General features: G+C 50.8%; 1 protein-coding gene across 1 annotated transcript in view; it reads left to right on the plus strand.

Annotated features, from left to right (window-relative positions):
• Nucleotides 1-13,259, plus strand: part of LOC141970846 (fibrillin-2-like) — a 109,762-nt gene that overhangs the window by 74,963 nt on the left and 21,540 nt on the right. Inside the window, exons 17-28 of the mRNA XM_074927738.1 lie at nt 1,607-1,732; nt 2,112-2,237; nt 3,047-3,166; nt 3,972-4,109; nt 4,190-4,240; nt 5,427-5,552; nt 6,132-6,359; nt 6,507-6,632; nt 7,000-7,128; nt 11,590-11,715; nt 12,569-12,694; nt 13,061-13,183. Coding sequence (XP_074783839.1) covers nt 1,607-1,732; nt 2,112-2,237; nt 3,047-3,166; nt 3,972-4,109; nt 4,190-4,240; nt 5,427-5,552; nt 6,132-6,359; nt 6,507-6,632; nt 7,000-7,128; nt 11,590-11,715; nt 12,569-12,694; nt 13,061-13,183 — 1,545 coding nt within the window. The remainder of the gene's footprint in view (nt 1-1,606; nt 1,733-2,111; nt 2,238-3,046; nt 3,167-3,971; nt 4,110-4,189; nt 4,241-5,426; nt 5,553-6,131; nt 6,360-6,506; nt 6,633-6,999; nt 7,129-11,589; nt 11,716-12,568; nt 12,695-13,060; nt 13,184-13,259) is intronic.

Consider the following 13,259-nt stretch of genomic DNA (forward strand, 5'->3'; position numbering starts at 1 on the left):
AGGGCACCGTGTCTTGGCCGAAGTCGGTCTCAGGCTAACGATAAGACACTTTCTAGCAAGGAGCTAACGTCAGACACGCTCTGGTCAGCCCGTCGCTGCCCGCAGCCAGGACTATATGCACATATAGTGCTCTCCAGGGTTGTGTTTCCCTGGGGATGTAACTGAACTCCAACTGCGTGGAGACAAAGGCCAGCAGTGTCTGGGAAGCCCTGGCCTGGGCTGCTTGCCATCTGGCACTATGGCACTGCGAGGACACTGCTGTACAAACACAAACCTGCCCTGTTCTGTGGGGAGGCTGGTTCTTGCCACGGTAAAATGGCCTTGTCTGGGCACCAGAGCTTTACTCCAAAAAGGCAGTGAGGTGATGCTGATGGAGAGGAAGAGATGCTGCCCACCTGGCTGCCACCCTTTCGGGTTACTCTCCGCATGCACAGGACACTTGGTGCTGTTGACAGGGCGGGCAGGCAGGAGGTGGGTGATGACACCCACGGCTCTCCCTGCCAGACCTGAGCCCAACCACCACGCTCATGAGCAGCAGGGGCTGTGGTACCCACTGCACCTTGCTGTGGAACTTTCCAAAAATGTCTCAGTTTGGGGCAGATTTGTCCAAGGCACTCTGCATGTCTTTGAAGCTGAGGTTTTGACATCCTGCAGGACTTGGCCTCTGTCCCAGGCCCTGCCCTCACCCAAACATAACACTCCCCTCTGTCCCTGTCCCACCACCACAACATGTTCTCCAGGGCCAGGAACAAGGCAGAGGCCACAGGTCCTCACTTCTGTCATTCCAGGCTTCCCAAGCTGCTTTCAGACAGTTCTTTATGTCAGCAATAGGGAAAGGAAATTTACTTTGGCCTGATCAGGACTTCTTCCAGCCTGGCAGCAGTGTGGTCAGGGAGCCTGTACAAGCTCTCAGCTTGGGGACCGTGGCTAGGCTGGGAGATACAGGGACTCTGCCATTGGAAGGGCTTTGCTGTGACCATCCAGCCATGGACATGACCCTCTGCCAGCATCAGCTGCCCACAGCGTGCTCTCCAGTACGTCTGAGCACTCCCTGCCCTGTTCTGTCCCAGCAATGGTCCCCTGTGGCAGGGCTGGGTATGCACAGGCAGGTTGTCCATCACACTTTGTCCTTACCCCAGTTGGCTCCAGCATCCTGCTCACAGCACCTTACAAACAGCTTCTTCCTCTACCTTTTCCAGTAGGAGGGATGATTAAGTGGTCTGACCTGAGTACTTGGGATAGAGATACCGTAAGGAGGCTCAGGAACATAACAGAAGGATCTGAGAGCCCTTGATATGGAATTGAGTCTGGGTTTAACTCAACCCTTGGTCCAGTTCTCTCCTCCTGAGCTTGGAGCCCTATGCTAGATCAGCTGTGTATCCCCAGGACAAAGATGCCCAGCTCCACAGCACCAGGAGGAGAGGAACAAGGCTCTCCAGGACATACTGGGTCAAACCTGGAGGGTAGGTAGGATGGGAAGGAGGGATTTCTGCAGAGGTGTGGCCTGGCTGGCTATTGACACCAAGGACCAATGAAGAATTAGGGCGTGGAATTCTATATTTGCATTTGCCATGGTCCATCTAATTTGACTTCTTCCTCTGTGCAGACATCAATGAATGTGCCCTCAACCCAGACATCTGCCCCAACGGCATGTGTGAGAACCTGCGTGGGAGCTACCGCTGCATCTGCAACCTGGGCTACGAGTCAGATCCCACGGGCAAGAACTGTGTGGGTGAGTCCAGGGCAGCCCAGGCTCCCTGTGGCACAGAGAACCAGGAGCTCAGTGCTGGTGGGGAGGGGGTGGCATGCACTCGGTGTGTGAGGCTGGCAGCCTGATGCAGACCTTCACCTGCCCAGGAGCCTGAGGTGATGCAGCAGCTGATGCCCTCGAGCTCTGTCCTCATTCAGGGCTGCTTTGTCCACAAGGAAGAGCACAAGGTGCTTTGTGAGAAACTACACGTGTGTGATTTAATGTACTTTCCACACTGGAGTGCTTTGAGGACAGTTCTGCATTTCTGTGCCGCTCAGGCTGCCAGAGCTCTGTAGGGCTGGTAGAGTAGAAGAGTGGACGCTGGTGTTGTAGCTCAGAAATCCCATCTCTCTGCCCACAGACGTTGATGAATGCACTGTCAATCGTTTGCTGTGTGACAACGGACTGTGCCGCAACACCCCCGGCAGCTACACCTGCACCTGCCCCAAGGGCTTTGTCTTCAGGACAGAGACAGACACCTGTGAAGGTAACGTGACTCTGAAGGCAAAGGAGAACATCTTCACCAGATGTAAAGAGCTATGGCCTGAGGTCCTGCCTGAAAGGGAGCTCAAGGTCTAACATGTCTTTGGTTCCCTTTCGACCACAGTCGTTTGAATTGGAGTAGGTCCAGGCTTTGGGTTTGTGGGTTTGGGTTTTTTTCTCCTGGGGGGAAATTTCACACTTCATTCAAAATAGTGGACATCCAAACCCAGAACATCTGGGCTTTTCAGTGACTGAAAACCAGAGCAATTTCCTCTAGACCCCCAAAATTTTAGCTAAAACCTGACCAAAATTGCAAGTTTTGGAGATTTGATTGAAAGCTTACAGTTTGGAGTGGGGGAAATTGTTTCCTGACCACAAAGTCCTCAGACATTTGAGAACTGGCACTTTGCACATAAATGTCTGTTTAGAGAAAAAAAACTGATTTCCCGTAGAGGCTGAAAAATGGCAAATGCTACGTAGGCTCACATCTGGTTCCAGCAGGTACACGAGGGCCATATTGATCACTGTGGCTGCTCACACCTTAGCCAAGAGCAGCCCTGAGCAAGCAAGTCCATCATTCCCCAGTAGTTGCACCAACCATTCCCTCAGTCCTGAAGAAGTTCACTAATACGGTGTCTGCTGTCAGCAGACGAGTTGTACGTGCAGGACTCCTATGGCCTTGGACTGGTGATCCTCTGAACAGCTGAAAAACTCCTTTCTTCATGTTCCTTGCTTCTCATCTCCCCCAGTGTCTGGTCCAGAACACTGGGTCCCGTGGCACTCACTACAGTGACAGTCCCTTTCTTCCCGCAGATATCAACGAGTGCACCTCTAACCCTTGTGTGAACGGTGTCTGCAGGAACAATGCTGGCTCCTTTGCTTGCGAGTGCTCCCCAGGCAGCAAGCTGGACCCCAGTGGCACCATCTGCGTGGGTAAGGACGGGACCTTCTACAGGCAGCTCTGGGACAGTGTCTGGCACCAGCAGTGCCCATCATCACCCCTTGCTGTTCATCTGAAGCAAGTTCCTGGCTTAGGGATGGGGATCATTTGACACCTCTCTTTATCACCTAGTGTTTCCTTGGTTGTTGGTAACAATTAACGTGTCTTTTACGCATCCAGGGGGGCTGAAAAGCTGCAACCTCAGGCAGGGCTCTGAGCAGTGTGTGGTGGGCACAGAAATCCCCAGCTGTGCTGCAGCAAGATAGAGCACAGCCATGGGCTCCCAGGGCATCCTGCAGGGCTGGATGGTGGGTTCTCACTCACAGATGGGTATGTAGTGTGCTGACATTAAGGCACATCGAGATGAAATAGGACCCTTCTCATCGAGATGATGAGCAGGTACCCACTTCCCACTCCTAGATCATCAGGGCCTTATGAAGCATTACAGGGACAGATGGAGAGAAAGGACTATTTCTACCCAAAAGAGTAGCAGGCTGGGACTAGGAAAAGGGCAGGACACAACTGACACAACAGCAGTTTTATCAGCGAGCACAGAAATGCTGCTCCACAGCACAACAGTGGGACAGGGCCCTGGGGAGCAGCACGGTCTGTGTCCACGTTGCAAAGTGTTTGGCCCCCACAGCCTAAAAGCTAAAGTGATGCTGGAGAACAATAGTCACGTTGCAGCTCAGGGATAGTTTTTTCCCAGCTGCTTCTCGTGGCAGCCTGGCTGCCGTGATGCTGGGAACCTCCCTCAAGGAGCAGCTCTTCACTCAGGCTGTGTCTTTACCCCTACAGACAGCATGAAAGGGACGTGCTGGCTGAACATCCAGGATGGGCGTTGCGAGGTGAACATCAACGGGGCCACACTGAAATCGGAGTGCTGTGCTACGCTGGGGGCGGCGTGGGGCAGCCCCTGTGAGCGCTGCGAGATCGGTAAGGCTCTGCCTGGCACACACATCAGGAAGGCAGGAGGCAGCCCATTTCTTTGCTGACATTCCTCTGTTTTCTTGCAGATACTGCCTGTCCCCGGGGATATGCTAGGATGAAGGGGGTCACATGTGAAGGTAAAGTGCTGCAGGACACAAGACTTTGTTTTATTGGGAACATAGTCATTGTTTAATTGTTACTATCCTGCACCTTTGAATCTGGTGGGGGATCTGCACTTTCTGACCCTTTATTAGACTCTCTCCAGTATGTCCATCTCTCTCTCGTACTGAGGAGCCCAGAACTGGACACAGTACTTCAGCTGTGGCCTCACCTCCCCCTAATGCAGCCCAGGATACCATCAGCCCCCTCTGCAGCGAGGGCACATTGCTGCCTCATCTTCAACTTGGTGTCTACCAGGACCCCTAGGTCCTTTTCTGCCAAGCTGCTTTCCAGCTGGGTGACCTCCCCAGGTGCAGGACTTTGCACTTCTTGTTGAACTGCATGAGGTTCCTGGCAGCCCATTTCTCCAGCCTGCCAAGGTCCCTCTGGATGGCAGCAAGACCTTCTGGTGTTTCAGCCACTCCTCCCAGTTTTATCAACAAATTTGCTGAGGTTACACTTTACCCCATCATCCAGATAACTAATGATGTTAAACAGGATCAGACCCAGTATTGATCCCTGGGCTACGCCACTAGTTGCTGGCCTCCAACTAGACTTTGTGCCACAGAACACCACTCTCTGGGCCCAGCCGTTCAGCCAATTTTCATTCTACCTCACTGTCTGCTTAACCAGCCCACACACATCAACAGCTTCTCTATGAGGATCTGATGTGAGACAGTGCCAAAGGCCTTCTGAAGGCTAGGTAGACAAAATCCACCACTCTTCCCTCGCCTACCAGGCCAGTCATTTCATCACATCACAGAGTTTTAGCAAGCTCATCAGTCATGACTTCCCCTTGGTCAATCTGTGCTGACTACTGCTGATGACTTTCTTGTCATTCAAGTGCTTGGAAGTGGGTTTCCAGTTTATAGCTGCTCCATCAGCAGTACTCCTGTTTGTGAGTCCTGGTGCCACTCTGTCAGCGCTGTCAACGATGGACATGTGCAGCAGGGCCACCCTGTTTATCTGTCCCCAACAAGGCTTTGTAATGCAGCCTCCTTGCACAAGTGTCTGGGCATGGCTGTGGCTGTGCATGGTTTTCATTGTGACAAGTTGCCAGTTTTAGTCTGATGGGCAGCTCTGGGCTCCTCCCATCTCCTCCAGGAGCCCCTCGAGGCCATACTGTGCCTGTCTCATGCCTGTCTCTTGCTTTTGTGCCAACAGATGTGAATGAGTGTGAGGTCTTCCCTGGCGTCTGCCCAAATGGACGCTGCGTGAACACTGCTGGCTCCTTTCGGTGCGAGTGTCCAGAAGGACTGACCCTTGATGGCACTGCTAGGACATGTGTGGGTAAGGACACCCCAAGTTCAACCTTCTCTACAGAGGTCCAACCATCCCCTACCCACCATGTGCAGCAGCCTTGGGAATTGAGTAGTGGCACATCATACCCAGTAAGGGCTCCCAGACCTAGGAGCCTAACCAAGGCAAGGTTGCCATAATTTCATGTCCCCAGGTCCAGACAATAATACAATTGTTCTCCTTGGGTGGACTTCAGGGCAGCCAAATAGATAATCTAGCTGGTTAGTGACACAGCCCAGCAGCCCTAAAACAACTCCTGGCTGCTTTCTGGACACACAGGCAAACCTCTGCCCTTCACAGGGGCCATCTGCACTACAAACCGCCCCCATGGAGGGTCCATTCTCTGGCCCTGTTGCCAACAGTCACAGGTTGGCCATGTCCATACTACTAAGCCTCTCACAGCAAACAAGGTGGCCTCATCCAAATGGCCCCTACCTGGGCATTGTTTGGAGGATGCCTCAGCCAAAGCTCTTCCAGGAACCTTGCTAATTATGTCACAGAAAATGGTATCTCTGGTTTTACCAGAGGTTAGGTGCTGCAGGCAAGGGCTCAGCTCTGCTCTCTCACCAGACGTGCGTGTGGAACAGTGCTACATGAAATGGGATGAAGATGAGTGCACAGAGCCTCTGCCAGGCAAGTACCGGATCGACATGTGCTGCTGTTCTGTGGGCTCAGCCTGGGGAATCGATTGTGAAGAATGTCCCAAGGTCGGCTCCAGCGAGTACAAGGCCATCTGCCCCAGGGGACCTGGCTTTGCCAACCGAGGAGACGTGCTTTCAGGAAGGCCCTTCTACAAAGGTGAGAAGAAAGAGGGGAGCTGCTGATCGTGGGGTGTGCTCAGCCCATCTCAGCTACAGTCCAAGGAACCTGCTACCTGCCCTGGGACTGTAGGTTCATTGCAGACATCCTCTCCCTGAAACCCTGCTGTTCTGCCTTCACCCACAGATGTGAATGAATGTAAGGTCTTCTCTGGCCTGTGCACTCATGGGACTTGTCGAAACACCATTGGCAGCTTCAGGTGTATCTGTGGCAATGGCTTTGCTTTGGATGCTGAGGAAAGGAACTGCACAGGTAAGGGAGAGTGGTCCCCTCTGGACCACTCTTCCCCATCTTGCTGTCTTGCCTGCCTTGTGGGACACTTAGCATGAGGGTGGTGCCCAGAGGAGTCATGGCAGTTATCTCAGGGACGTGCTGAGAAGCCAAGGGCAGGACCATGAGCACAAGGCTCTTCCTGCTCATGGGGTGAAGGATCAGTCCTGCACCAGAGAGAAAGCTTAAGTACTGCCTCTCCCTTCAGGGAGAGGAGTTCTTGGTCTGCTGGCTCAGACTTGCCAGTCCTCGTTCTTTGAATTTGATGTGCACTACAGGCAGCCCGGTGCCAGCTGTAGTGGTGCTTGTAGTCTGTCCTGCCTCCATTACCTGATCTTCATCCCCACAGACATCGACGAGTGCCGCATCTCACCAGACCTGTGTGGCCATGGCACCTGTGTCAACACGCCGGGCAGCTTCGAGTGCGAGTGCTTCGAAGGCTACGAGAGTGGCTTCATGATGATGAAGAACTGCATGGGTAAGGACTCGTCTCTGGGGCAGGGCAGCACCCTTACTCTTTTGCCACAGGGAGGAAAGTAGCTGGTGCCAGATCTGACAAAGGGCTTCGTGCCAAGCTGCTCCCTGTGTGTCTTACTGCTCCACTACCTGTCTGGCTGGCTCACTGTTCCCTGCTATCAAACCACATCTCCCCTGGGAGAGTTGTGGGACTCCCTGTGCTGCAGAGAGCCCTGGCAGCCTCTGCTCTCCCCAGAGTAACGAGTCTTCTACCTTGCTCTGACTGCAAAGGTAGAGCTGGGCTGAAGGGCAGCACGTGTAGAGAGAGGACTGCTGGGTGTGTAGCTGAGGGCACCCATAGATGTAACCCTGGGAAGGCAGCAAAGCGTAAGAGAAGTGAAGTCAGGGGTTCATGAGACACAGTGCAGGCTCTCTAAGCTGGAGGACATAAAGGGAGAGGCCAGGCCCCAGCAAGGCTTGGCTTGAGCCCAAGACCCCTCCAGAGAAGGAGGGCACACAGACAGAGCTGTAGCCTCTGCCTCCTGCACGGATGCTGAGCCTGATGTGGGCCAATAGTCCACCAGTGAGCGGCCCCATGCTGTCTCTGCTAGCACTGCCCCAGGGCTCTGTACCCTGCAGAGCAAGGACAGCCCCTGACAAGATTGCCCGACTGGGGACCAAAACTGGAGCCTTCCCTCAGAGACCAGAAGCCAGAGCCTGTGCCCAGCACCTGGGCTGGTGGTGCCCCATGAGCTGGGGAAGGAGACTGGCAGCCCAGGCCAGCATCAGGGAGGATTCCTGGGTATAGTGCCAGGCCCAGGGGAGCATCCTGGGCTCTTCCTGCTATGACACTCATGGGACATCGTTGGTCCTGCCCTGCCACCTCCTGGCCACCGTGACGTCGGCTGTGGGAGCCCACAGGGGGGCCCACGCTGGGAGCCCCTGGGCTAGCTTTTCTCAGGTTCTTTCCCATCCCTTTCCTGCTTGCTGTACCCAAAGGGCATTTCCCTTCAATCCCAGTGCAACGCTGCCTTCCTTTCTTCACATAAAACTAATGCCTTGTATTTTATTTTTCATCTTATACTTGCTCATGTAGTTGTACAATGTTCATGCTTCATTTTGTACTCTTCCTTCACTTGGACCTTCCCTTGCACCAAACCTTGGCCACTAACTTTTCCTCTTGTTTCAGCCACCAGCAGCTGGAGCTTGAGCCTGGCATTGCCACTGAGCTGGGACACGATCCATGCCTGGTATTTTCATTCCTGCTACGTAGGGAGACGGCAACCTTTGTACTGGGGATTGGCTAGTACACAGTGGAGCTCTGCCAGGCCAGCAGCTTGAACTCAATGGCCGTGAGCTCCAATTCTCCTACACACTTGGCTGTTTCCTTTGTGTGACGTCTCATCTCCTTCTACTTCTTTTCAGCCTTGTGTTACCTATCTGTTATTTATTTTGTCACTGATTATTTACATATCCACACTCTAAATGTACACCCATCTCCAGACGTTATTCGTATCAACCAATGTTCAATCCTTACATTAAGCCATGTATTCACAAATGTCGCTGCAGAATGTTTCTCAATTTATAGACCTTTTTATGTGGTACCCTATCCATGCCACCACAGTTATCTTTCTTTTTAACTTGGTTCATCTACCTGCCCTAAGTTATGTCTCACATACCACATCAGTCATTTTAATCCAGCTACATGTAGCTTGGTCCCTTTTCTAGATAATATATGTTCTTTGCAAGTAACCGTCAGTTATATAATTATTAGATCACTGCTGAGATTCGTAAACCTATTATTTTCCCTCCTATATTAGGACACATTAATCTTTGGTCTTTGTATCACCACTTGGTGTCATTGCACATCCTACATCCATGTGTGAGAACATGGAGATACACCTTGCTCAGCAAGAGCTTGACCATTTGATAGCTTGTGTCTCTTCTGGCTCTGAATCTTGCCGATTCATCCATTTTTTCTTGGGCTGCTTTGCACTGAATCTTTTCTAAAATAACTCTCAACCTCGTCTCACTTATAGGTGGTGTCTAATCAACTGTTGCTGGTTTTGCACCTTTCCTTGAATCTGCAGCAATTTCGTATCAACCTCAACCATTAATCAGGCCCCTGCCCGCTACCCCAAACATTTGCACAGATCAAGTCCTTCATGAGAAGTTCTGGTAGACCATCTGCATTCTTCTACCCCACTCTATTTCCAGTTAAAATTGTAAAGCCTCCCTTTCACCTGCCCATTTATTCGTCCTTTATCCTCAGATAATTCTTTATAGCTCCTCCCATCTGGCCAATGCTTGTTTTTATTCTGTCAGATTCTCATCTGTTTTCAATTTAATAATTCTTGTTTGTAGCTTAAAAAAATCCCATCAATGACCTCAGTACCTCAGTTCGTCTCCAACGAGTCAGCCAGACTGTTGCTGTCCTCTAATTCCTGGCATACCATGTTCCACTTCTCGTCTGTCTAGCCAGACTAACTTGTCTGACTGACCTAGTCTTAATATTCTGCTCTTTCTGCTTTGGCTTGGACTTTCAAACCACTTCAATCTGTGGCATGATTCAATACCATTTATTTATTTTTCATATTTGATTCTCTGGATTCTTTAAAATATATCACCGCCCTGCCACTGGCATGGTTTTCTGTCTTTTCCATACAATTTGTAGCGTGGGTTACCACAGCTCACACTGATCATCTTACTCCTTGTCCTTCTCCATTTCTGAGACACTGAGAATGCCACGATGGCCTGATAACTTCTTTCGGTAATGAGATTTCTGATATCGTTATATAAGGACATTGTGTTTTCCTGCTTGTCTTTTTTTTTTTTTTTTTTTAAAGTGCTCATGATTATCTGCACAATTCCACCTTACCATTTTTTTCTAAGGGGACTGAGTCATTTCACCCCAAAAGCTGTTGTGACACTATGGCGTTTCCCATAGTCTTAACTTCTTCCTGCCTGTGTTTGGCAAAAGAACTTGGCTTCAGCCTCATGAGGGAGGATTTCTTGCCAGCTCCTGGCAATAAACATCAGCATGAACCTACATCCTGCAGTTAATTAGGAACCGTCTCCCACCATGGAGAACTGGAGGCAGTGGGTCCTGTGGGACTGTTTGATAGCAGCCCCTCACCCCCCTTGTCAGATGTATCGCAGCCCACTTTAGCTGTAGATAAACTGAAAACACTCAGCAGAGGGTTTTGTTCAAGTAAGGTGAAAGTTTCCATTCTTAATTATAAGGTTAGACTCAGAAAAATAAACATACAAGAAGAAAATGGGCTCTTTATATCTGACATCACTCTCTGTCTGCTGTCACTAAGGGGTTCTTGGGGCCATTTTTTAGCTCCCTCAGTTCATTTATGTTCCACCCAAAGGCTCTGTATTCTGAATGCACATTTCTCAGAGTAGTTATGGACAGGTGAATCCTCTGAGCAGTTCCAGGCAGACTTCCCTCTTTAGTTTTTCTCTCTTACTGTCAGCGCAGGACATCTTGAGTCAATTCGAGGGGCATGAAAGAATGCAAAATCTTTTGAATCTATTCTGGGACCAAAACAGAGAACCTCATTCTCAGATTCCTGTTTCCAAAGTTAGAGGATCAGATTCATCCAGCATTTGTCCTTCCAAAACGCATAACTTGCACTGTGAAATACCACGTCTCACAAAGACCTGTACAATATCGTAATAGATCACAGAGAGCTTCCTCCAGGGCAGTGGGTAACGAATCAATAATAAAGCTTCCCAGTTTTGATACTTGTAATGCTTCATCTCCTCCTCCTGTTGGTTTTTGTTTCCAACCATTACCAGTGCACCATTCCAGTAGTTTCCCTGATTTGGGTTTTTTAGTCTGGGATTTATGAACTTTTCTATCACTTTTTTTTTTTTTTTTTCTTCATTTTTAAGGCTAGCGGCCTGGTTTCGTCTTTGGCTGGGTCACATCTATCTCACAGCAGTTTAATCTATTTCAAGAATTTCTCCAGTTCCTAGGAAATTCAATCCCTTTGTCCACATGTGATTTTTTTCAAAAATGTACAGATTATTGTGATACTGGAACTACTCTGAAAGCTGCAACCACAAAGCCTGTCTGTTAGTCTTCTATCAGATTACACATTTTCTGAGGAACTCTGCTGATGGGGTTTGTGAAAATGTACTAAGATAGGAGGGATGGGAGCTAGGGACTATCCTTCTAGTTCTTGCTGGCTAATCTGCACAAAGCTAATAACTTCTTTCCTCCTGATGTTACGCTTTACATTCTACTGAGGTCAAAGCAAGAGCTGCAGTGTCCCAAACCGCATACTTCAGCTGTAAGCACACTGGACTCACCCAAGCCCTGGATTCGCTGCCCTGTTCGTTTTGTGAAGTCTCTTTGTTCTGGGATATATCCTGGTGATGGGACTGTGGTGAATGGCACCAGCATCACCCCATTATCTGGAAAACCCAGCTGAAGGGGACAATCTGCCACGTCTCACGTCGTTCTCTGCAGATATCAATGAGTGTGAGCGCGACCCGCTGCTGTGCCGAGGTGGGATCTGCATGAACACAGACGGGAGCTTTGAATGCATCTGCCCCCCGGGACATGAGCTGACGTCCGAAGGGAACACTTGCATAGGTGAGATGATGGAAAGCTGTGTTATGACCAGAGCTTGTTTGGGGTAATGGTACAGGGAGACTTGGATCTCATGCGCTGGTGAGGCCGCACCTTGATTCCTGTGTTCAGTTTTGGGCCCCTCACTACAAAAAGGACATAGAGTTACTTGACTGTGTCCAGAGAAGGGCTACAAAGCTGGTCAAGGGTCTGGAACACATGTCCTGTGAGGAGCAGCTGAGGGAACTGGGATTGTTTAGTCTGGAGAAGAGGAGGCTGAGGGGAGACCTTATCACCCTCCACAGCTACCTGAAAGGAGGGTGCAGAGAGCTGGGTTTGAGCCTCTTTAGCCTAGTAGAAAGTGACAGGACAAGAGGGAATGGCCTCAAGTTGCGCCAGGGAAAGTTCAGACTGGATGTTAGGAAGCATTTATTTACAGAACGGGTTGTTGGGCGTTGGAATGGGCTGCCCAGGGAGGTGGTGGGGTCCCCATCGCTGGAGGTGTTTAAGAGTAGGGTCGATTTAGAGCTTAAGGATCTGCTGTAGGTGGGAACTGTGCTAGGTGAATGGTTGGACTAGATGATCTCCAGGGTCCTTTCCAACCTAGATGATTCTGTGATTCATGAAACTCTCCTCCCAATCCCATATGTGGGTAGAACACACTCATCCAGGAGGGACCAAGGCCACTCCCAGGGTTTCATTGCATTTATGATGTCTGTTGTTCTACCTGCTCGTTGCTGAAGACTGACCAATGGGGCAATGACAAATCCAGTTTGGAGACAGCAGTAGGTGGGGGGGTGCCTGGGGATGGGTACAAAATGATGCTCAGTGTGGCATCAGCAGGGCTGGTTGCTCCAACTTCTTCTTCCCACCTCAGATATCAACGAATGCTCCCTCAGTGACAACCTGTGTCGCAACGGACGCTGCGTCAACGTCATTGGTACCTACCAGTGCACGTGTGATTCGGGCTTCCAGGCCACCCTGGACAGGCAGGGCTGTGTCGGTGAGTGCTCCCCTTTGCCAAAGAGTCATGCCAAGACCCTGGTACTTATCTAGAACCCTCCTGGCTTCACACCTCTGATAATGCTCACTGGGTGTCTGAGGGTAAGGCAAGGTGGGAACCTCCTGGCTGAGCTACAGCCAGATTGACGCTTTTGGTAAGGGGCTGTCATCAGCTGTGAAGCTACTCTGAGATGCAAGTGGTTGGCAGAGAAGACAAGAGGCGCTTTCTTCTAGCTGGGGGAGCTTTGTTTCCTCTTCAGCGCCTCTCTCACTCTGTTACTGGCACCATGTCTGAGCAGCTCGGCTGCGAGGCAGGTATCCCAGCCTGAGACCCACGCAGCCCCCTGACCTCTCCCTTCTCCCCCAGACATTGATGAGTGCACCATAACCAATGGCGGCTGTGACACGCACTGCTCCAACTCGGAGGGCAGCTATGAGTGCAGCTGCAGTGAAGGTTACGCATTGATGCCGGACAAGAGGTCATGCACAGGTGAGCGGACAGCTTGGCTCTCATAGGTGCCATCCCAGGGACCTCTGTGTCCTTTTCCAGTCAGCTGTAGTGTCGG

This window comes from Athene noctua, chromosome 27, assembly GCF_965140245.1.
Source record: "Athene noctua chromosome 27, bAthNoc1.hap1.1, whole genome shotgun sequence".
Lineage (NCBI taxonomy): Eukaryota > Metazoa > Chordata > Aves > Strigiformes > Strigidae > Athene > Athene noctua.